The sequence below is a fragment of the Anarhichas minor genome, unplaced genomic scaffold (genome assembly GCF_050575085.1).
Source record: "Anarhichas minor isolate MPS153535 unplaced genomic scaffold, ASM5057508v1 ptg000021l, whole genome shotgun sequence".
NCBI lineage: Eukaryota > Metazoa > Chordata > Actinopteri > Perciformes > Anarhichadidae > Anarhichas > Anarhichas minor.
In genome coordinates this window covers 251,799-275,000 of record NW_027466467.1, presented here as the reverse complement: position 1 = coordinate 275,000, position 23,202 = coordinate 251,799, and the positions used below count along the sequence as shown (strand labels likewise).

At 45.2% G+C, this 23,202-nt stretch overlaps 1 protein-coding gene across 1 annotated transcript in view; it reads left to right on the top strand.

Annotated features, from left to right (window-relative positions):
* Positions 1-22,805, top strand: part of mmp24 (matrix metallopeptidase 24) — a 57,281-nt gene extending 34,476 nt beyond the window's left edge. Inside the window, exons 4-10 of the mRNA XM_076095879.1 lie at positions 953-1,052; positions 1,295-1,499; positions 7,182-7,343; positions 8,866-9,080; positions 13,813-13,951; positions 18,452-18,718; positions 22,441-22,805. Coding sequence (XP_075951994.1) covers positions 953-1,052; positions 1,295-1,499; positions 7,182-7,343; positions 8,866-9,080; positions 13,813-13,951; positions 18,452-18,718; positions 22,441-22,805 — 1,453 coding nt within the window. The remainder of the gene's footprint in view (positions 1-952; positions 1,053-1,294; positions 1,500-7,181; positions 7,344-8,865; positions 9,081-13,812; positions 13,952-18,451; positions 18,719-22,440) is intronic.
* Positions 22,806-23,202: the final 397 nt, after the last annotated feature.

The following is a 23,202-nucleotide window of genomic DNA, read 5'->3' as shown; positions in this document are numbered from 1 at the left end:
GATTTATTTATTCGCATCAGGAGGCTGTTTCCTTCATGTATAAATGTTATTGTGTATTGTGATGGTATTTTTATTTCCCGTAATGTATTTTTTTAAATACATAATTTGTCCCCTGAGAGACAGATTGTGTGAAATGAACTCAGCGCTTTGCTGTCTTATCCCGACGCTTCTCTTGTCTTCATCTCTCTCTCTTGTCCTGGCTTTTGTTTTCCATCCTCTGCTCTCTGCTGCTGCCAATCACTCCATCTGTCCTCCACCTCTCCCTCCTCCCTCCTCTCTCTCCCTCCCTCCCTCTCTCTCTCTCTCTCTCTGGCCCGCTCAGGAAGTGGAGGTTTTAGAGGCTGTTACATGAAAGTGTTTCCTCACAGGACGCAGTGACAGTGATGTGAGGATAGAACATGTGTGTATATCTCCCTCTCTCTCGCAGCAGTGTGGATGTAGATGACATGTTTCCTCCACAATGACCTCTCTCAGAGCTGCACACGCTACGCTGTCTGAGTATTAAACCTAATGAAAACGTATTGGCCAACACAGAATATTGATCTATTAGTTTTACTAAATAAAAACCCAATCACACCGAGACGCGTCGCTAGAAACGTGTCTCGGTGTGATTAGAGATTCTAACATTTATTATTGTAAAATGAGTGCGTATATAAACACATTTTAACCATCAACCAAAGCTGTGTGGCCCTTTGTTCCAGACTGACTCAACAACATTCATGATCCCAGAAGATGAATCTGAGAGACTTTGGTGGTCCTCTGACCTTTCATGTTGCAGCACATCATCACAGAGCTGCTAGCACGAGCGCAGACAGATGTACAAACACCTGGCTAACCGCTGCACGAGTGTCGGATCTTCAGTTACATACATTGTGTGTTATTTTGACCATGTGACCGCAGCAGTCTTCTTCTCGTACCTTAACGCTCAATGCTCTGTTGTTGTTCTCTGCAGCATCTCCAACTTCACCCCTAAAGTGGGAGAGAAGGACACCCAGAGAGCCATCCGACAGGCCTTCAACGTGTGGCAGACGGTCACTCCGCTCTCCTTCCAGGTCAGAGCTTTACATCATATTATACATTAAAGTGCTGTGATCCGTTACACCAGCTCAGTCTCACGGCAGCTCGCATCTTAATGACAGAAGTTTATACGTCTATAAATAAGTTGTTCCTATGAGATAACTGATCTATTTTTGCTGTAGAGTCACAGTGATACTAAAGATGTTCGTACGAGCTCACGGTACTTGGTGAGATGAACTGATGCAGATTTCTCTGCTCCTCTCGCGTCCCCGTTCAGGAGGTTCCGTACTCGGAGATCAAGAACGAGGGTAAAGAGGCGGACATCATGATCTTCTTCGCCTCCGGGTTCCACGGCGACAGCTCTCCGTTCGACGGGGAGGGGGGGTTCCTGGCGCACGCCTACTTCCCCGGCGCCGGCATCGGAGGCGACACCCACTTCGACTCGGACGAGCCCTGGACGCTCGGCAACGCCAACCACGACGGTGAGACCGGTTCCATTCTTTGGTGCTTCGGTGAGTCGAGTAAAGAACTTTATTTCTCTAGAGGAGGAATTCAGTTTCACCTGCGCTGGTCAGGGATCGTAGTCCCGTCCGGAGTAATAATCACTCCTCCAATAACCTACCGCACTGATGCTCAGTCAGCTCTCTGGTCCTCCTGCAGTTCAAGTCCAGTCGGGGGGGATGCTTCCATAAACGCTGTGGTTACTGTCACCGGTCTGCTCGTTCCTGCCTTTGTCCATTAAGTGGTGACGTAGTTCACCGTAGTGTAAGTCCAGCTGAGGCTGATGGGGATGTCTTTAGTTCTGCAGGTATTTGGTCACAAACCAAAGCATTGTGGACCTGATGATGGTGTTGGATGAAAGGTCAGAGGATCCTGAGGGGAACGTTAATGTTCGTACCAAATGTCTGTTATCTTATTCGAAAATCCAACATTTTGACCAACTGAGTGGAATTACATTAAAGTCGTTTTTAATTGTCTGTTAATAGTTAAATTACAGCTAAATAATTACTGGTAATTAATAAAATGTGTTTTATTGGCTAAGATATCGTCCAGGATGACGACTGTTAACACAACGAGGGATGTGTTTTATTAGAGATATTATTCTTCATATCTGTATATGTGGGCTGTACGTGAACCTGCCTTCTCCATAACAAACGGTTTATAACGACATCGCAGAGCGTGTCTTTAAAATAACCCGCAGTGTTTACACGGACATTTCTTATTCAGTTTAAATATCTCGTCCCAGCGTAAACACACGGAACGACAGCCATGAAATGCCAACTGATTTGAAGTATTATTCATCACTTCAATTATTAATACATAGCATTTGTAAATGAAGTGTCCTCAGGCGTCGCTGCACTATCTCTGAGCGCCACACTGTTGAGTCACTGGGTGAGGAATGGAGGAAGAGAGAAGACTCTTCACTTGGTCGGTTCTTTCCTTCCTCTATCTGTGTGACAAATGACTCACACCACCACCTTCCCTCTGCCTGAGTAACGACCGTGTGCAGAGAGAGAGATGGAGGGAGAGGAAGAGAGATGGAGGGAGAGGAAGAGAGATGGAGGAAGAGGAAGAGAGATGGAGGGAGAGGAAGAGAGATGGAGGGAGAGGAAGAGAGATGGAGGGAGAGGAAGAGAGATGGAGGGATAGGAAGAGAGATGGAGGGAGAGGAAGAGAGATGGAGGGAGAGGAAGAGAGATGGAGGCATAGGAAGAGAGATGGAGGGAGAGGAAGAGAGATGGAGGGATAGGAAGAGAGATGGAGGGAGAGGAAGAGAGATGGAGGAAGAGGAAGAGAAATGGAGGCATAGGAAGAGAGATGGAGGGAGAGGAAGAGAGATGGAGGGAGAGGAAGAGAGATGGAGGAAGAGGAAGAGAAATGGAGGCATAGGAAGAGAGATGGAGGGAGAGGAAGAGAGATGGAGGGAGAGGAAGAGAGATGGAGGGAGAGGAAGAGAGATGGAGGGAGAGGAAGAGAGATGGAGGAAGAGGAAGAGAAATGGAGGCATAGGAAGAGAGATGGAGGGAGAGGAAGAGAGATGGAGGGAGAGGAAGAGAGATGGAGGGAGAGGAAGAGAGATGGAGGGAGAGGAAGAGAGATGGAGGGAGACGAAGAGAGATGGAGGGAGAGGAAGAGAGATGGAGGGAGAGGAAGAGAGATGGAGGGATAGGAAGAGAGATGGAGGCATAGGAAGAGAGATGGAGGGAGAGGAAGAGAGATGGAGGGATAGGAAGAGAGATGGAGGGATAGTAAGAGAGATGGAGGCATAGGAAGAGAGATGGAGGGAGAGGAAGAGAGATGGAGGGATAGGAAGAGAGATGGAGGGAGAGGAAGAGAGATGGAGGGAGAGGAAGAGAGATGGAGGCATAGGAAGAGAGATGGAGGGAGAGGAAGAGAGATGGAGGGATAGGAAGAGAGATGGAGGGATAGTAAGAGAGATGGAGGCATAGGAAGAGAGATGGAGGGAGAGGAAGAGAGATGGAGGGATAGGAAGAGAGATGGAGGGAGAGGAAGAGAGATGGAGGGAGAGGAAGAGAGATGGAGGCATAGGAAGAGAGATGGAGGGAGAGGAAGAGAGATGGAGGGATAGGAAGAGAGATGGAGGGAGAGGAAGAGAGATGGAGGAAGAGGAAGAGAAATGGAGGCATAGGAAGAGAGATGGAGGGAGAGGAAGAGAGATGGAGGGAGAGGAAGAGAGATGGAGGGAGACGAAGAGAGATGGAGGGAGAGGAAGAGAGATGGAGGGAGAGGAAGAGAGATGGAGGAAGAGGAAGAGAGATGAGGGAGAGGAAGAGAGATGGAGGGAGAGGAAGAGAGATGGAGGGAGACGAAGAGAGATGGAGGGAGAGGAAGAGAGATGGAGGGAGAGGAAGAGAGATGGAGGGAGAGGAAGAGAGATGAGGGAGAGGAAGAGAGATGGAGGGAGAGGAAGAGAGATGGAGGGAGAGGAAGAGAGATGGAGGGAGAGGAAGAGAGATGGAGGAAGAGGAAGAGAGATGAGGGAGAGGAAGAGAGATGGAGGGAGAGGAAGAGAGATGAGGGAGAGGAAGAGAGATGGAGGGAGAGGAAGAGAGATGGAGGAAGAGGAAGAGAGATGGAGGAAGAGGAAGAGAGATGGAGGGAGACGAAGAGAGATGGAGGGAGAGGAAGAGAGATGGAGGGAGACGAAGAGAGATGGAGGAAGAGGAAGAGAGATGGAGGGAGAGGAAGAGAGATGGAGGAAGAGGAAGAGAGATGAGGGAGAGGAAGAGAGATGGAGGGAGAGGAAGAGAGATGGAGGGAGAGGAAGAGAGATGGAGGGAGAGGAAGAGAGATGGAGGGAGAGGAAGAGAGATGGAGGAAGAGGAAGAGAGATGAGGGAGAGGAAGAGAGATGGAGGGAGAGGAAGAGAGATGGAGGGAGACGAAGAGAGATGGAGGGAGAGGAAGAGAGATGGAGGGAGAGGAAGAGAGATGGAGGAAGAGGAAGAGAGATGAGGGAGAGGAAGAGAGATGGAGGGAGAGGAAGAGAGATGGAGGGAGAGGAAGAGAGATGGAGGGAGAGGAAGAGAGATGGAGGAAGAGGAAGAGAGATGGAGGGAGACGAAGAGAGATGGAGGGAGAGGAAGAGAGATGGAGGGAGACGAAGAGAGATGGAGGGAGAGGAAGAGAGATGGAGGGAGAGGAAGAGAGATGGAGGAAGAGGAAGAGAGATGAGGGAGAGGAAGAGAGATGGAGGGAGAGGAAGAGAGATGGAGGGAGAGGAAGAGAGATGGAGGGAGAGGAAGAGAGATGGAGGGAGACGAAGAGAGATGGAGGGAGAGGAAGAGAGATGGAGGAAGAGGAAGAGAGATGAGGGAGAGGAAGAGAGATGGAGGGAGAGGAAGAGAGATGGAGGGAGAGGAAGAGAGATGGAGGGAGAGGAATCCGGTTTGAGAGATCAGCACTAATAAGAATTCGCTTTGACGGAGAAGCTCTAAATTTGCCACATTACAGAATATCTCTCAGCAGTCGTGCACTTTCATTAGAGTTCAGTGCACGCTCACGTGAACGTGCACTCTTTTCTCCTTCGGAAAACTGCTGATTTTGTCAATATGCATTAGTCATAAAAGAATAGATCGATCAGTTATTCATCTGTCGGTGTGCGTGCGTGTGTGTGTGTGTGTGTGTGTGTGTGTGTGTGTGCAGTCACACAGGTGACACCTCCACACACACACACACACACACACACGTCTCTTTATCTCTAAAAATCCGTCCACACACACCGAAGTAATTGAAAGATTAGAAACTAGATAGTGAGACGTTAAAGTCCTGAGACGCTGCGGAAACTAATGGACGGAATCGGCTTCAGAAGGACATCATGAGGACAAACGGTCCTCGTCTTCACCTCTGTCTCCGCTGAGGAACAGGAGACACTAGCTAGATCTCACCATGAAGCCTGTCCAGCTGATGACTTACATTTAGGGAATTCCGCTTTTGTACTTCAAGTTTTCTTAAAATGTACGTTTAAATATGCAAATGAGGCATTATCATATGAGGAAATTGCTAATTTTCTTACATTTTCAGAACATAAATCTAAACATTGGATCAAACCAGATTCATATTTCAAGCTCATCGCTGTATAAGTTGTTGAAGTATTTGAGTTTGGACCGACCAACCGGCCGACATCATCATCAGTAAACTGTCAGCAATGCTTTGCAGAATTTTAAAAGTGATACATTTCTGATTCTATTTTCCGTGCTCTATTTTACAGTTCAAGCTCCATTTCCCCCCCAAAATAAATCATTGGACAATACTGCTCACATCAAAGAACTATTACAACGTTTCCAACTAACACAAACAACCATTTTTCTCTCGTGGATGGTTGGACGACCAAGGAGACTTGTTCGGTTTCTCTTTCCTCTACTTCTTCTTCTACTCTTTTTTTACTGGCAGATTACAGCCATCCGTATCCTATAGCGGCAACTTCTGCCCAAAGTTCATTTGCTCCAAACCAGTTGATTTAAGTAGAAAATGGAGAAACTTCCCTGGTTCCAGTTCCTCTCTCTACATAACGTTATACTTCTACTTAATGTATTTCTAAAGGTGCTCAGAGACACCACCACTTTAGTCCACAGGGACCGACAGAGTCAACACACAATGAGAGTTCCTCGTAGTAACTTTAGAGTAACTTTGGACAGAAACAGATCCGGCTTCGCTGCAGACCAAGAATCACCTTCTGACACTTTCCAAAGCTGTCACACAGCATGACACGTTCATCAGGGACATTTAACTTGAACATGCAGGTTCCTCACACATGAAGAGCTGCCTGCTGTCCCCACAGCGATGCATCACATCGTATCCAGTCGGACACTTTTCATGTTGCAAACTGTAGTGATCTGCTTCAGCGTGGGCACATCTCCAGCAGCAGACCATGATTCATACATTCACAGATTATACATTTAAAATCTGCTTTTTGTGTAAGTGTGAACTAAACACTCTTTAAGTAATCCCGTCAGGCAGCGTTTGAAGAACGGGCTCGGGCCGGACTTTAAAGAGCCGGAGCTTCACATTCACGAGCTGACAGTCGCTTCCTTTTCCCGCAAATTCTTCTTTTGATGTGAGATTCTATTCCACCGCTGATGAGTCGACAGCAGCACAGACGGTCCGGGTGCGTTTGAGTGCCGTGTCTTCTGGTCTCTTCTCTGGTGTGTTTGGTCTCACGCAGGACAGGAGGGAAGAGATGTTTCTTTTTAACCGAATAACAACCAGCGGAGAGGCCCGTCAGCAGCACACAGCGGGGCTTCTTCTCTCTCTCCATCAATCTTTTTAAAGACCGTGATGCTGTTTCTCCTCCTGGCTTTCATCCCTTCTGTCTTGGTTCATTTCTTCCTCTCTCCTTTACCTTTCTTTCCCTCTCCGTGGCTTGCCGGCTCTACTTCATCCCTCTCTCTCTCTCTCCATCAATCTTTTTTATTGTTGTTTAACTCTGCTGTGCTCTCTCCCTCTCTCTCTCCCCCCCTCTCTCTCTCTCTCTCTCTCTGTCTCTCTGTCTCTCTCTCTCTGTCTCTCTGTCTCTCTCTCTGTCTCTCTCTCTCTCTCTCTGTCTCTCTCCCCCCCTCTCTCTCTCTCTCTCTCTGTCTCTCTGTCTCTCTCTCTGTCTCTCTCTCTCTCTCTGTCTCTCTCTCTCTCTCTCTCTCTCTCCAGGTAATGATCTGTTCCTGGTGGCGGTCCATGAGTTGGGTCATGCGTTGGGTTTGGAGCACTCCAACGATCCGAGTGCCATCATGGCTCCTTTCTATCAGTACATGGACACTCACAACTTCAAGCTGCCTCTGGACGACCTGCAGGGCATCCAGAAGATCTACGGTGAGAAGTCACACGTGATCTGTTCTGTTCAGACTCGCGCTTCAGAGGACACTGTTTCGTTCTTCTTTTGGTCTGATGATGTTTATCAAAATGGTTTTGGTCCAAGAAAGGCTCTGATATGTTCACACACACACTGTGTTCATTTTAATGAGCAGAAATTAAGAAAAAGAAAAATGTCACCTCAGCTTTCCAACTGTCTCCTGGTTCAATTACAGTTGATAGAAACGTTTACGTGGGACGATGTGGAACACGTTACCAACGCTAACGCTTTGATATGCTAATCTAACTTAAGAAATTAACATTTCCATTCTGCACATTAGCTCGTAGCATCTCTGTGCTATCATGTAGCTTATGTTGTTTTCTACCTTCTGTAACTGTAGCATGAAAGCATGATAGAATGAGCTTACTAGCCAACTGCTAACTCATTTAGCAAACAACGTTCTCTCTCTCTCGCTCTCTCTCTCTGTCGCTCTCTCTCTCTCTCTCTGTCGCTCTCTCTCTCTCTCTCTCCGGCCGCCAGTTAGAAGCAGTTTCCTCGTGGTCGTTGTAGCTGCATCTGGTTTTCTTTGTGCTAGTTTCCGTCACATGTTCGGTGAGTCGTGATTTTCCCCGTAGACTCAGCGTTGCAGAGACGGGGACAGATCAACCTGTTAACCTTTGACCCCCGTGTGCACTGTTTGATTGACATCGAACACGTACCTGCTTCCTTCACAGCCAGTGGATAAAAAAGCGAATGATTCATTGCGTCTTTCGCAAATTCAAAGTGAAGCAGGATCCGGCTGATAAACAGTGTTCACTGCTGCTCAGTCTTCGCCTGGAACGAGAAGAGAAACATCAGTGTGTCTTTGCACCAGAGACGAGAAGATTTCACTTTATTCTTTTCTTTTTTCTTTCAAGTAAACAAAGAAGAGCGACGCTGTCAGACTTTCTGCTGTAATGTAGTGTTACGTGTATTAAAGACACGAAGAAGCAGGAAAAAGAAACACGTGTGAGTGAAGAATACATGAAATAATCTGCTCCACATATAAAAGATAAGCTACAGTACCCGTAACATGTAACTGGATTGTTACTCACGTTGGTTTTCAGGCTTCAAAGCAGGAAGATGATCTGTTTCCTTCAGAACAAAACAACGATCTTCACATCAAAGGTCACGATTCAAAGGTGACATTTTGAGTCGGTGTTGGAGAGGAAGTACTGGCGGCAGCACTTTTCTCCCGCTTCACTTGTGTTCAGTGTGGATAACGAAGCCCGTTGTTGTTGCCTCTGCTGGGAGTTGATCCCTTTAGCCTCGCTAGCAGTCAGTGAAGGGTCGGATCTCAAAGTGACTCATGAATATTATTGTTCTTCAACCTACAGAGTTGGAACATTGTGGAGGATTGATGTATTTGTATATAGCTTCTTTCTGCTAATGAACGAGCCGTGAAACCAGATGTTGATCTTCTCGGTGATGCTGCTGATTTAAAATGTGTCCCAATAACCCTGTGCTGTATGATAAACATGATAAATCGATGCTCCTCACCAGGCATCCCCACCACCATGCTGGAGCCCACCAGGCCGCTGCCCACCTTACCTTCTCGGAGGACACACTCCACCTCCGAACGCAAGCACGACCGCCACTCCCGCCCGGCGCGCCCGCCCGGCGACCGCCCGGCGCTGCCTGGAAACGGCAAACCCAACATCTGCGACGGCAACTTCAACACCGTGGCCTTCTTCAGACGGGAGATGTTTGTCTTCAAGGTGAGACACAAAGAAAAGGACGCTCCTGTGTTTCGCTGCTCGGTGGCTTCACCTCTGGAGGTGTTTCAGAATGAAATCTAGAAATCCAGAAGGAAACTTGTTAACGAGTCGATTCTGTATTCTGCTGGATTTACTGAGGTCGCACCATTTCAACTGAGGAGGAGGCGTAAGTGAACACAGCTCAGGTGGTGTTTCAAGCACCACAAGGATGCTTTAGTGGCGTAAACACAGCACATCAGATACACTCTGAAAGCTGGTTATTAGCCACAGACGTGAAGATATTTAGCTGCTATTAATAAACACAATCAAACTTGAATTTGAACCATCAACGAACCCAAAGCAGTCTCCTGTCACATGGTCCTCTCTGAGGTCTTCATCTTCTCTGTAACATAAAGTTCTGCTCCTCTATGAAACAGAACCATCATGAGTAGAAGTAGAGAGAACTAGAACGTGTCTTTAGTGCAGAACAACACAGTTACAATGACATCAATCATAAAAAAAAACGCAAGAGGAATTTATTTGATAATTTATTTTACAAAAGTTGGAACACATAGAAGCTCAGAATCTAATGTTTTTAACAGAATCTGGTTAAAGCAAACAGTTTGAGACGAGATCTTAAATGAGGCACGTAGAATGAAAAGGTTTTAGTAAAATATCACGATTCTAAGCTCCGACTCGATCGCTCTTTATAACAGTCGCCTTCGTCACACACGATGTGTTCAAGGACCGTCGTGAAGATGAAACTCTGACGGTTATCACAGTTTTTACAGCTTGTTTATAGTAAACATGCTTTTCAACCCAAGTCAATATTTCCTAATTAAGATCCCAACGTCATTTATTTCCTGAGCTCAGTGACCTCATATAAATCCTCATAACTCGGTCTGTGAGCTGTCCTTTACTTAGGTCGGAGGTTAAATCACAAATATTGAACGCACTAAAGCATAAAGTCTTGATCTCTACGAGATCAAACGGGTCTCAGCTGCTGCAGACGGTGAGTCACACGGCCGTGAGTCGCTATAAAAACATGGTGACTGTGGGGCATCCTGATGAACGTGCAGTAGGGATGATGCCGGCCTGAGTACGAGGTACGCTCGCTCAGAGTTGCAGGTTCGATTCCCACTGGAGCCAAAAGAAACTCTCTCTGTCCTTTGATCATATAGCTACAGGTGGTTACTAACTGAGTAATGCTGCTCTGCTATTATTGAACACTGCTTGTTTGAAATATACACGTGTGTGTGTGTGTGTGTGTGTGTGTGTGTGTGTGTGTGTGTGTGTGTGTGTGTGTGTGTGTGTGTGTGTGTGTGTGTGTGTGTGTGTGAGACAGAGGGAGTTACACACTGAGGAAGAAAAATCCATTTTGATGTCTCTGATCTCTAAACTGAATGTTAGAAAAGGTCACGGATCCGTCTCGCTCTCCGTCTATCTTCTCCCTGCTGTCTGTCTGTCTGTCTGTCTGTCTGTCTGTCTGTCTGTCTCTCACTCTGTTTTACTTCATCTGTCTGTGTTTATGTCTCTCTCACTCAATGACTAAAGATAATATATTATATTAACAATAAAAAGAGAAACTCTGTTCTGTTGAAGTGAAACGTGGTTGTGTAGATGAAGGGAGCTGGGAGACAGAAAGGTGTCGTCATCGGGCTTCATGAACAGGTGGAGCAGTGATCACAGCGCTGCTGCTCTGATACCTTCTTTGTGTGTGAATGAGAGCTTTGAAGAGCTTTGGATAAATGTGGTGCATTTGTTGACATTTGCAACAAGTCCTGAACATTTATAAAGGAAAGATAAAGCGTTCCTGGAAGCACTCATATTAGCATTTTCTGAATTGCCAGATGTGGCTGAGCTCCAACCTCTGGAGCTGCATTCTCTCTAGTGTCCACCAGGGGGCGACTCCTCTGGTTGTATAGAAGTCTATGAGAAAATGACTCTACTTCTCTCTTGATTTATTACCTCAGTAAACATTGTAAACATGAGTTTATGGTCTCAATCTCTAGTTTCAAGTCTTCTTCAATACAGCATGATGTTCATTTAGTACATTATGGTCCATTTAGAGTCAAACAGACCATAAAGCAGGGGATGCTTTAGGGCGGGGCTACACGGTGATTGACAGGTCTCTACCAGAAGGGCTAACCCTGATGTGTTCTGTTCATATCCAGACAGGATAAGGCCCGCGGGTATTTAATATGAAACAGTCTGTGAGGTCAGTGAGAGGTGATCCTTTAATTACAAAAAAACACTTCCTACGGTGAATCACCAGATGGTAGAGAAGAAGACGAGCATGTCTTTAATAAGGTGTTTTTATCACCTTAATAATTCGTTCTTACTTTTGCATAATTTAAAAGACTAAATGGAATATATGTAAATGTGATTTAACATGTTTTCAACACATGAAACAGATGTCAGCGTTTAGTGACTGCAGCTGTACGAACATTAACTAAATGTATCAAAATGATGGAATACAATCAAACTGGGAGCAGCAGCTGCAGTGAGAGATGTTTTATAAATATCCTGCTTATACATTTTACAAGGATCAGCACTTTCAAAACCGGGTCATTACCTGTTAGTAGCATGCAGGTGTGTACGACACTGTGTGACCATGATGGGAGCTTTTCCAACAAATCAGCTGACTGGACTGAGAATCAGCGTGTAGCCCCGCCCTAAAGCATCCCCTGCTTTATGGTCTATTAGAGAGCTGTCAATCACCGTGTAGCCCCGCCCTAAAGCATCCCCTGCTTTATGGTCTGTTTGACTCTAAATGGACCATAATGTACTAAATGAACATCATGCTGTATTGAAGAAGACTTGGAACTAGAGATTGATAGAGATAGAGTGCCGCCTGGAGTAAAGTGAAAAAGTGTCCATTTGAATGTCTGTTCTGCACAGGACATGAACAACGGTCTCCTGGATGAAGGTCCTGCTTGTTTCCCTCCCGCTGGACCATCTCGCTCTTTAAACTACATTCAGTCGCTCTAAACGTTGGTGAACACTTTGCGTGGGAACGATCGTGCGGATCACTGACGGAGCTGCGTTATTTGACGTTAACCGTCTTCTTCTCTGAGGTGGAGCGACGGTGTAGGAAGAGTTTAGTGAAGATGGCTCTGGAAGCCTTTACCTAAAAATGCATCATCATCATCATCGTCATCGTCATCATCGTCGTCATCGATCAGAAAAACGATTCCGATTTTCTTTCCCCTTTAACTGGGACAGAAGCGTAGCACTGAGAGCCAGTGGGCGTTTGAAAGGAGACGCTCATTATGGGATGTTTCCTCAGTGAGAGGAACTCTGCTGCATATGAGGAGCATTGATTCTCTTTCTCTCTTTGGGTTCACACAGAGAAGCATCAGCGGCCAGTGTGTGTGTGTGTGTGTGTGTGTGTGTGTGTGTGTGTGTGTGTGTGTGTGTGTGTGTGTGTGTGTGTGTGGCGCTCAGTGGGGACTCTGCTCGGCTGTGTCCTAGATTCACCGGAGCCAAATGATAATGAGCTAAGATTGATGCTCGCCTCCTCCTCCTCCTCCTCCTCCTCCTCTCCTTTTAACGCCTCTTTCCTCCCTCGTCTTCCTCTTCCTTTTATTTCTTCCTCCACATATGTTGCATCACCTCGCTTGTCTCGTCTTTGTCTCCTCTTCCTCTCGCTCATTGTTTTTCATCTTCTTGTTCTCTCAGAAATACACCGAAGTTATAGAAGTTGTTTCCTGCGAAGAGTTTATTATTGAAGAGACTGTATTCATGTAACGAGCTGAAATTGACACGTGTTGCTGGAGTTTATAAGAAAAACGCACAATGATGTGTAACAACAAAACAAACTTCAACCAGCACCCCAGAGATGAGATTTATGCTTTCAAACTGTATTTTTCCAGTTTTTAAAGATAAGAAGACTTCAGGATGAAGACTAACTGGTTGGTTTGCCAGATGTGTGTCAGTGCCCGGCCTCTTCTCTGGGCTTTTCTCTGGGAAACATCCAGAACTGTCTCCTACTCCGTGTTTGAGACGTCGTGTTATGAGCACGATGAACTCTCTGACACTTAATAACGATGGTTGAGAGATGGTTGCAGACGGTTCACAGGTATGTGTGCTGTGAGTCAACGATACGGGCTCTGTACATGTCCGCTGGGTTGCAGCACTTCTTCTTTGCAGCTCTCTTCGGGTGGAAGTATTGAAATGTAAATGTGTTTTTAAGACGCGTCGACGTCCATTTAACTGCAGGACTTCTACAATGAGTGAGACTTATAGAACAGAAGCGATGCACTCATTAATGCATTCATTAATGCATTCATTAATGCATTCATTAATGCACTCATTAATGCATTCATTAATGCACTCATTAATGCACTCATTCATGCATTCATTCAGTCTCAACACATTACATCAGATGCTTCCTGCTGCAACACAGACTTCAGCTCAGTCAAAGAGAATCATCAAAGATCACTTTACAATCATTTGTTTAATAATACATCTGGGAAATAAAGGTCTCTGATTGCAGCTTCTTAAATGTGAATGTGTTCTGGTTTCTTTCCTCCTCTGACGGTAAACTGAACATCTTTGAGTTGTGGACGTAAAGAGACGTTTGAGGAAACTCTGATCGACATTTTTCCTCATTTTCTGCCATTTTATTTAAGAAATGACGAATCGATTCATCAAGAAACTGATCCTCAGACTCCTCAACCATGAACACGGTTAGCTAGTTGCTGCCCTATCGTCTCCAGTGAAGTTGAATTTCTAACTGGTTCTGTTGCAGGACCGGTGGTTCTGGCGTCTGAGGAACAACAAGGTGCAGGAGGGTTACCCCATGCAGATCGATCAGTTCTGGAAGGGCCTGCCGCCTCGCATCGACGCTGCCTACGAGAGACCCGACGGGAAATTCGTCTTCTTCAAAGGTACGAGGAGAAATGTGAAGATGTTCAGAATCAATGAATCCCAGCTCAGGCCTTTAGTCTCATCTATAGAGACGTGAAGATCTTCTTATATTTCTCAAATTGCTGCACCCATTTATGTTTTATTTTTTTGTTGATTCAGTGGCATCAATTTCAAAAACTTAAATATGACTAAATATTCTCCCAGTGCAGCTAACGGTGTGCCAACAGATGGAGGAAGGTGTGAAGAGAGAGTAGCTGGTATCACACAACCTGTTTCTGACATCACAGATATCTCACCAGATGTTTTCATGAAGTCATGACATCATCATCGACTCCTGCAAGCTGTCTCAAACCTCGCTGTGGTTCATTAGTCATCAATGATTTAAAGTTACTGTGAGGAACTTTTAACTGGTCCTGGACCAGTCTCAGTTTAGACCTGATCCTCTATCTGAACCAGTCTCAGTGTAGTCCTGATCCTCTATATGAACCAGTCTCAGTGTAGTCCTGATCCTCTATCAGACCTCCATCACTAAAGAGACCATCAGAGAGAAGATGGTCTGTTTCTATAGAGTTATTCTTGATGCTCGTCATCGGAGCCACCGGGTCGGATTCTGGTGAAACCAGATGAACTCATGTAGGTTCACCAGAACCTCCTTCAGCTCAGACTCCAGCAGAGACAGGTCCACCGTGGACAGACCCAGATCCTCCAGCAGAGACCGGTCCACCGTGGACAGACCCAGATCCTCCAGCAGAGACCGGTCCACCGTGGACAGACCCAGATCCGGCTTCACCTGCAGCCTTGGACCTGCAGTCGGAGCTTTGGAGGGAGGAGGAGAGCTCAGGTCCCGGCAGCAGCGTCTCCTCCTCCTCCTCTTCCTCTTCCTCCTCCTCCTCCTCCTCCTCCTCCTCCTCCTCCTCCAGGAGCAGAGCTTCTCCTCTCTGGGAGCCAACACCGACACCACGCTGCTGGAGACCCAGGACAGTAAAATGAGAGGTTTTCTAAAGGGAGTCTGGTGCTCAGAGACACTACAGCGTTAGGCCATGTCCACATTACTCAGCTTTTACCACGTTTACACTGAGCGGCCACACTACGCCGGAGTTTTGGAGCACCCTAAACGGAGGAGTCTGAAAACACCCCCGAGGTTGGAGGTGTTTGAGAACTCCGGGGTTGCGTTTGAGTGTGGACGGTCGGAAACTGATGTGTTTAGAAAGAATTACGCCCACACCCGTGTTCGCTACTGGATTGGTTCTTGGCAACCATGACGTCTCCGTCCCTGATTCGTCACACTCACTATCACATGACCTGTACCCGGAAGAAGGCAGGGCGACCAGCGATTCATTTCAACATGGATAACTAATTTCAAGCGTTGCTGTTGTGCAGTAAAAGTCTGCATTTGTGTGGAGGAAGCAGCTGTTATTGGAGCGATTAGCGAGCGGCGTGACCAGCGGCCAAGCCACAGTTAGCAGTAAATGCTATTCAGAGCTACGAGTGAGAACAACAACAGTCAGTGCCTCGTTGTTTTTAGATTCTAATGAGAAGACACGCTGCTTCGTTTTACTTCTTCCGTTTGGTAGCCTTGAGAGACCTTAGTCTGTAAGTATGAAGCATGAAAAGATGTACGAAGATATATTGTATTCGCTCTTTTAGTATAGCATTTGTGTTGTATTAAATGCTAATCGCGGTTAGCATTTCTCTATTGGCGGTAATGTTAAAATGAGCTTATAAGCTAGCTAGTCGGACATGTTACATGATGTTCAGCGCTACTAGTGAGAACAGACAACAACACGGAGGAAACAAGTGAGAGACCATAATCTAGTAAACGTTTACGTGTAAGTGTTGATTTTAAAGTAAATTTGATGAGAGAGAGAGAGAGAGAGAGAGAGAGAGAGAGAGAGAGAGAGAGACCCGCAGCGCTGTAACTACGTCTGAAAAATAAAACTTCTAAAACGTTCCACGAACTGTGTCTGTTTGAGTTTATAGAGGAATATTTTAGAGGAAGATCTTAAGTATCAAACACAACCTTTCATTATTAAAGACTACTTTATTACTCTGTCGTATTTTTTTTTAACTCAGCAACCAATCCACTTCCTGTTTACACCGTCACGCGCATGCCCAGTGTACGTTAATGGTCACGTGCTGCCCGTCTTCGAAGGCTGCCGTGTGGACGCAGATCAACTCGAGAATGATGCTGAAACGGCCGTGTGGACGGAGATCGTTTCTATTTGACAAATCTGCATCCAAATAGAAACGGAGTAGTGTGGATGTAGCATTAGTCCACAGGGGGGACAGAACCAACACAACATGAAAGTTCGTGGCAGTAACTTTATTTAATACACCATTAAAAAGTGGGTCAAATGTAAATCTGACTGTGTGTCAGCTTAATTTCTTTCACAAATATAAGCTCGGCAGTTTGGTTGAATGTTGAGTTTTTCTTCACAAAGCAGCTCCGAAAATCAGACGAATTTACTCAAATTCTGAAAAACAACTTTCCTCGTACAAATCTCCGTCCACCATCTGCTCCAGTGTTGTTAGACCCGTCCTGCTCTCTACCTGCCCTCCTCCTCCTCTTAAAATATATATTTAATAATAAAGTGTGAAACAGAGAATGGCAACGAGCACCCGGCCTGGAGTAATAGAACCGTAGTCTGTGAGACCTCCCTCATCCCTCACTGTGGAGTCACTTCTCTCTCTCTGCTCCCATCTCTGTCTCACTCTTTCTAACTTTCTCTGTACCTCACTCACACACACACACACACACACACACACAATGACACAGCTCAACCAGGCTGTAACACACACACACACACACACACACACACAATGACACAGCTCAACCAGGCTGTAACACACACACACACACACACACACACAATGACACAGCTCAACCAGGCTGTAACACACACACACACACACACAATGACACAGCTCAACCAGGCTGTAACACACACACACACACACACACACACACACACACAATGACACAGCTCAACCAGGCTGTAACACACACACACACTTAGGTACTTTTCTTTCAAGGTGTGATGATGAAAGATGTTTCCATGCTTTTAGTTTAAAGCATTAAATGGACATTATGAACAGAATGTAAAGAGGTTACAGTGTTACAGTGACAGAGATATCTTCCTGACGTTAGCATGCTAACCAGCTAGCCCCGGGCCCGTCCTGTCTTGTAATACCACTTGTAACCTGGAGAGGCGATACTGAGCGTCGCATCTGTCCTAGCGTTGTGAGCGAATATTACGTAACACTCCTATCGTGGCTGTCTGTCACGGCGCACTGAATGCATCGTATGACGGGAGTCGCTTTCATTAACGTAATGTTTTACTGGAAGCGACACGTGAGCGGTGCGTTAGCGCTCTGTCCTCCAATCCACGGCATTTTTGGCCACTTTTTGACGACCTAGTGAGTCCTCTCACACCCAACACCTGTTTCCTGCTCGTGAAGCTCTGTCGGTTGCAGTAAACAAGTTTCTCGTGAGACAAGCTCAGGAAATCCGAGAATATAGAAATGAAGAGAAAACGCTGCAGATCGTGTGTCGCTTAAGCACATTTTAAAAGAGCTTGTGAGACTACAGATTGCTTGTATGGCAAATATTTTATTTATATATATATAATTGTTTTTTTTACTTTTTTTAAACAAATTTGAACCTGTTTTTTGATATTCAAGATAACAGAGAGGATATTGATTACTGGAGGTTATTGTTGGATACTAAATACCAATATAGGAATAATGACAAAGTACAAAAACAAGAGCTGAATGTTATATATATATATATATATATATATATATATATATATATATCTTTTGTTTTGGTCTTTAGCTACATGTCTTTGGCTCCTTAATGCATCGTGATGATAACAGCATATCTTCTCTATCAGTAATATCTACCGTTTATTTAAAAGCGTTACAGCGGAGTCCAGCTGCATTCATGAGTGACTCTGTTTGTCTTCATTGTTCCCATGTGTTCTGTATATTTGGGAGGATGAGAACAGGCTGTTAAAGATGTAATCGTCCTGTAACGAGCCTTTATAGAGAAGTTGTATGATTTAATCTCTCTTCATGTTTTCCCACATCTATCCTCTGAACAACATATTCAACAAAGCTGCAGACGAGCTCTTTAATCTGCATCCTTCTCTCAGTGAAGTAGAAAGCAGCTGTTTTTTTAAAGAATAAGATTTATTTCTTACGGTTATGTTTATGTTTCCACACTTTTAAGGAGGTCGTATGTTCATCTCTGTCTGCCAGCTGGATGTTTCAAAGATTGTCAGACACATTTTGCTGAACTGGATCCTGGATTTCATTAAATAACATATAAACATTAACCTGAGGGAGTAAAACACTTAGGAGGGTTTTTCGAGGGTAAAGAAATCAACAGAACTTTAATCACATGAGTGAAATCTGAGGTTATGAATGCACCTTAAAGAGAAAGAACTTTGAGATAATAAATGTGAAAGTACGTGTATTATAATTAAAGTGCTGACTCGTCTTTCCCCCGCGTCCTCCAGGCGACAAGTACTGGTTGTTTAAGGAGGTGACGGCTGAGCCGGGTTACCCTCACAGCCTGGTGGAGCTGGGCAGCTCCCTGCCCAAAGACGGCATCGACACGGCGCTGCGCTGGGAGCCCGTGGGGAAGACCTACTTCTTCAAAGGGGACCAGTACTGGCGCTACAACGAAGACAAGCGCACGGCGGACCCAGAATACCCCAAACCCATCACCGTGTGGAAGGGAATACCGGACGCACCGCAGGGGGCCTTCATCAGCAGGGAGGGATGTGAGTGTTCCGTTTGGTCTCACCGTCAGACATTCATATATATATATACTGTATATACACATGGTTGGAGGATTTATATTAAATCTACAGCACTCTTGTTGCTTTGTCAAGATAACCAACCGCAGCTTTAAAAAATGGAATAAAAGAAAGATGTGAACATATACAATGTGTAGGCAAAACTGATGTAAACAAGAGAAAATTTGCAATAGCTGCGACATCGTGAGCGCATGTATCCGTGTGTTCGTGCATTCAGACCAGCCGATGCTTCATGTGTTTAACCTGCATTCTCTCTAGTGTCCACCAGGGGGCGACTCCTCTGGTTGTATAGAAGTCTATGAGAAAATGACTCTACTTCTCTCTTGATTTATTACCTCAGTAAACATTGTAAACATGAGTTTATGGTCTCAATCTCTAGTTTCAAGTCTTCTTCAATACAGCATGATGTTCATTTAGTACATTATGGTCCATTTAGAGTCAAACAGACCATAAAGCAGGGGATGCTTTAGGGCGGGGCTACACAGTGATTGACAGGTCTCTACCAGAGACGTATACGGCGTCTCTACGTCACTCCTCCTCAGTCCAGATATGGTCACTTCCTGTTCACTGGTTGCGAATGCAAGTTTGAAGACACTTCTGCATCATTCACATGCAGATTTCTGTTTAAATTAATTGAAACAGATCACGTGTTCTCATTTGTTCAAGGAACAGGTCAAGAAATCAGTCGGTTCGTCGGTTGACTGGTCGTTCATGGAACCTGTCAGTCCGCTTCTTTATAACTCATTGTATTCACGCTGAACTCTCCAGAAGCAGAGGCGACAGACTCACAGATGCACGCTGTCTGCTGGAAGAAAAGCTCCATCATCACTTCCACTTGTCGAGTCGTGACCCTCGTGACCTTGTGGCTGCCTCAGAGGGAGTGTGTGTGTTTGTGTGTGTGTGTGTGTGTGTGTGTGTGTGTGGCGGTGGTGACATGTTCGGTAAGGCATGGTGTCTTGGTGTTAGATGAGAAGTTGTCCTGCAGGGACATCGGAGGCAATAGACAAATGTGTTTGTGTTTGTTTCCTTCTGGCTGTTTGGAGGTGATGGAGCAGACAAAAAGGACGACTTCAGAAGAAAACCTTCTGGGCTTTTTTTCTGTTGGTGTGTGTGTGTGTGTGTGTGTGTGTGTGTGTGTGTGTGTGTGTGTGTGTGTGTGTGTGTGTTTCCTGACGTGTCATTGTTGTGGTTCTCTGCCATCTGTAGTTCAGTTCAGATGTAGTTGTAATAACCTCTCAGCTGTCGAGGTTATAGTATTTAGTTTAATATATTTACTCCAAGTTCCCACTTCACTTATTCTGAAAGGTATCTGAGTTCTGACTCTCTTTGTGAGGACCCAGTGTCCTCACAGAAGCCGGGTTTATTATAGATCAATATAACGTGACGGCAGGTGATTTCCATCCACATTACATCTACTGATGTTACAATAAACACACTGACGGTCAAAAGCGTGTTAACCGCAGACTTCATCTTTCAAAGCGCCCACTTTCCAGAATCAGAGACGGTTTTATCAACAAGTACGTCACACATACGAGGGATGTGTCTTGGTGATCGGTGAGTGACAATAAACAATAAACATAGTAAAAGACATAGTTTCAAAATTGAAAACATGAAGATTTACAATAAAATATGATAAACAAACAAACAAATAAAGACTACGTTAAGAGAAGTATATTTTCCTACCTTTCTAATGTGCACTGAAAAACTTACAGCACGATTACCTGTTAATATCAACATATCTAGTCTAGAACTCTGTGGCAAGAAAATGGCAAACAACATCCATACTATATATTAAATGATACCAGAGGTTCATATGCAATGCCAACATAAACAATTGGACCCAATAACAATACTTTGATTGATTGTCTCTTACAGATGTGTTAAAGTGCAGAAAGTTACAGATTTCAGTTTTAAATTAAAAGTGATGACTGAACACATATCTAATATATAAATACAGATTATTTATTGAAGAATAAATGTGAAGGATCAGAGTTCAACCAGGTTTGGTTTGTTTTCACTTCATAAATCAACTTGCCCAAAGTCTGTTTTTAGCGAAATAACAAAGATTAAGATTATTGTCAGTTTTAATCTTCATTCACTTAACATGAATCTGGATATTGTTGAGCCCTTGAATGAATAAAATGAACCATAGAAACACGTTTCACAGGAAGAAGCAGTGACCTGCTGATGTTTAATAACATACTAGTATTATCTAACACGTACGTGCACTTACTTTAGCTTGTCAGCACATCTGCCTGTATGCGTGAGACTGAGGCTGAATCACTTCATGTTGTCTCCCCCTCCCTCCCCCATATCTCTCTCTGTCTGTCTCACAGGCGTTACATAATATTGCCCTTCAGTAAAAGCAGCCGGTGCTGGGACTGAAAGCTGTAGCCGCCTATAACCACCGTGTCACAGTAGAAACGTTATTGCCTCTAATGAGAGTCTGTGTCACAGGGATGTACCAGAGAGACGGAGCCGAGGACACTGATGGGTGTTTGTTCTCCAGTTAGAGAGGACGCTTCTCTTAAAGAGTGAAGGACCGTGTTCCTCACTGCATCGACGTGTTCGTCTCCTCAGCGGGAGCTTTTATGGAAACAGTTTTCTGGTCGTAGTCGTGTGATATTTAATGATTTCCAGGCTCGAAACAAAACACAAAGGTTTGATGAGCTGCGTAGCTGAATTTGTAAGTTGGTTGTTGAGGTGTTGTTGTGGAATCTTTGAGTGGCTGGAAATCTGGTGTATTCACATCAAACGCGAAAGACAACTTTGTTGTGCGGCGCAATTATATAAAAAGTTAATGCAAAGACACAAATAGACAATCGCGATCACAGTTTGTGTAATAGCCACGAAATGCAATCTATTGGTTTCCAGTACGGGGACATAAGTTGTCTGTTTTTTTCGTGTCGCTCTGACGACATTACGTTAAAAGCGAGAGTTCCGTTTAAGCAACAAAACCACCTACAGTTGGGTTCAAGCAACAAAACCACCAACAGTTAGGTTTATGCAACAAAACCACCAACAGTTAGGTTTAGGCAAGAAAACCACCAACAGTTAGGTTTAGGCAACAAAACCAAGAGTTGGGTTTAGGCAACAAAACCACCAACAGTTAGGTTTAGGCAACAAAACCACCAACAGTTAGGTTTAGGCAACAAAACCAAGAGTTGGGTTTAGGCAACAAAACCAAGAGTTGGGTTTAGGCAACAAAACCAAGAGTTGGGTTTAGGCAACAAAACCAACAGTTGGGTTTAGGCAACAAAACCAACAGTTGGGTTTAGGCAACAAAACCACCAGTTACTGTACTGTATGTCTAAATGTCATTGAGCGAAACACTAAAGCCCAAGTTGCTCTGCGGGCGCTGCGTTGCTCTTTACAGCAGCCGACTGCTACTTAAAAGCTCAGGATTTATATTTTCACAACGCGATTCTCCTGAAGGTCCATGAATGATGATACTGACTTGTTATTAATTCATGTTAAGCTGCGTCTTTCTGCCTGATTTCTCATCCAGCTGTGTGTTAAATGCTTAAACATTTTCAAACCCTTATGTCTCCCTCACAAAACCCACTAATTTCCCGTTTCTGTTCTCTGTCTTCCTCTTTCCTCCCCCCACCTTTCTTTCTTTCCTCCTCCCCCACCTTTCTTTCTTTCCTCCTCCCCCACCCCGTCACCCCTTCCCCCGTCTTCAGACTACACGTACTTCTACAGGGGGAAGGAGTACTGGAAGTTCGACAACCAGAAGCTGACGGTGGAACCCGGATACCCCAAGTCCATCTTGCGCGACTGGATGGGCTGCGACCAGTCCGACATGGAGCGTTCCGGCAGCAAGGGGAACCGCGGAGACCGCCAGCTGCCCCTCGACGACGTGGACATCATGGTGACCATCAACGACGTCCCGACCACGGTCAACGCCATTGCCGTGGTGATCCCCTGCATTCTGTCGCTGTGCATCCTGGTGCTGGTGTACACGATATTTCAGTTCAAAAACAAAGGAGTGCAGCAGAGCACCCTGACGCAGCACTACTACAAATACCCTGTTCAGGAGTGGGTATGACACGCAACTGTGCTTTGAAGGAGTCAAAGTTCATGGATTGAAGGGGGTCCAGCAGTCGGCATACTGTAAGCTAGCTTATGTTGGCCAATGGCCAAAAACAACAACAATGGAAAGTCAATGCTGAAAGACGCTTCTTGTGCTAGCTAGTGACTAGAGAGCGGATGCTGAACATGCTCTGCAGGAGTAGATTTAGACGTTGGATCAGAGTGTGTGTGAAGAATTCGTTCCACTTCAGTCCACAACAGCAAGGATACTGGTTTAGTCTTTTATCGTTTCTTACCGGGCAAAGACGCATAAAACAAGCGTGGCTGAGGACAGCGAGGACAGCGAGGACAAGTCTGCAAAGACTCCAGGAGGATGTGATTGGCTGAGGTAGATAACACTCCTGAACTCCTCC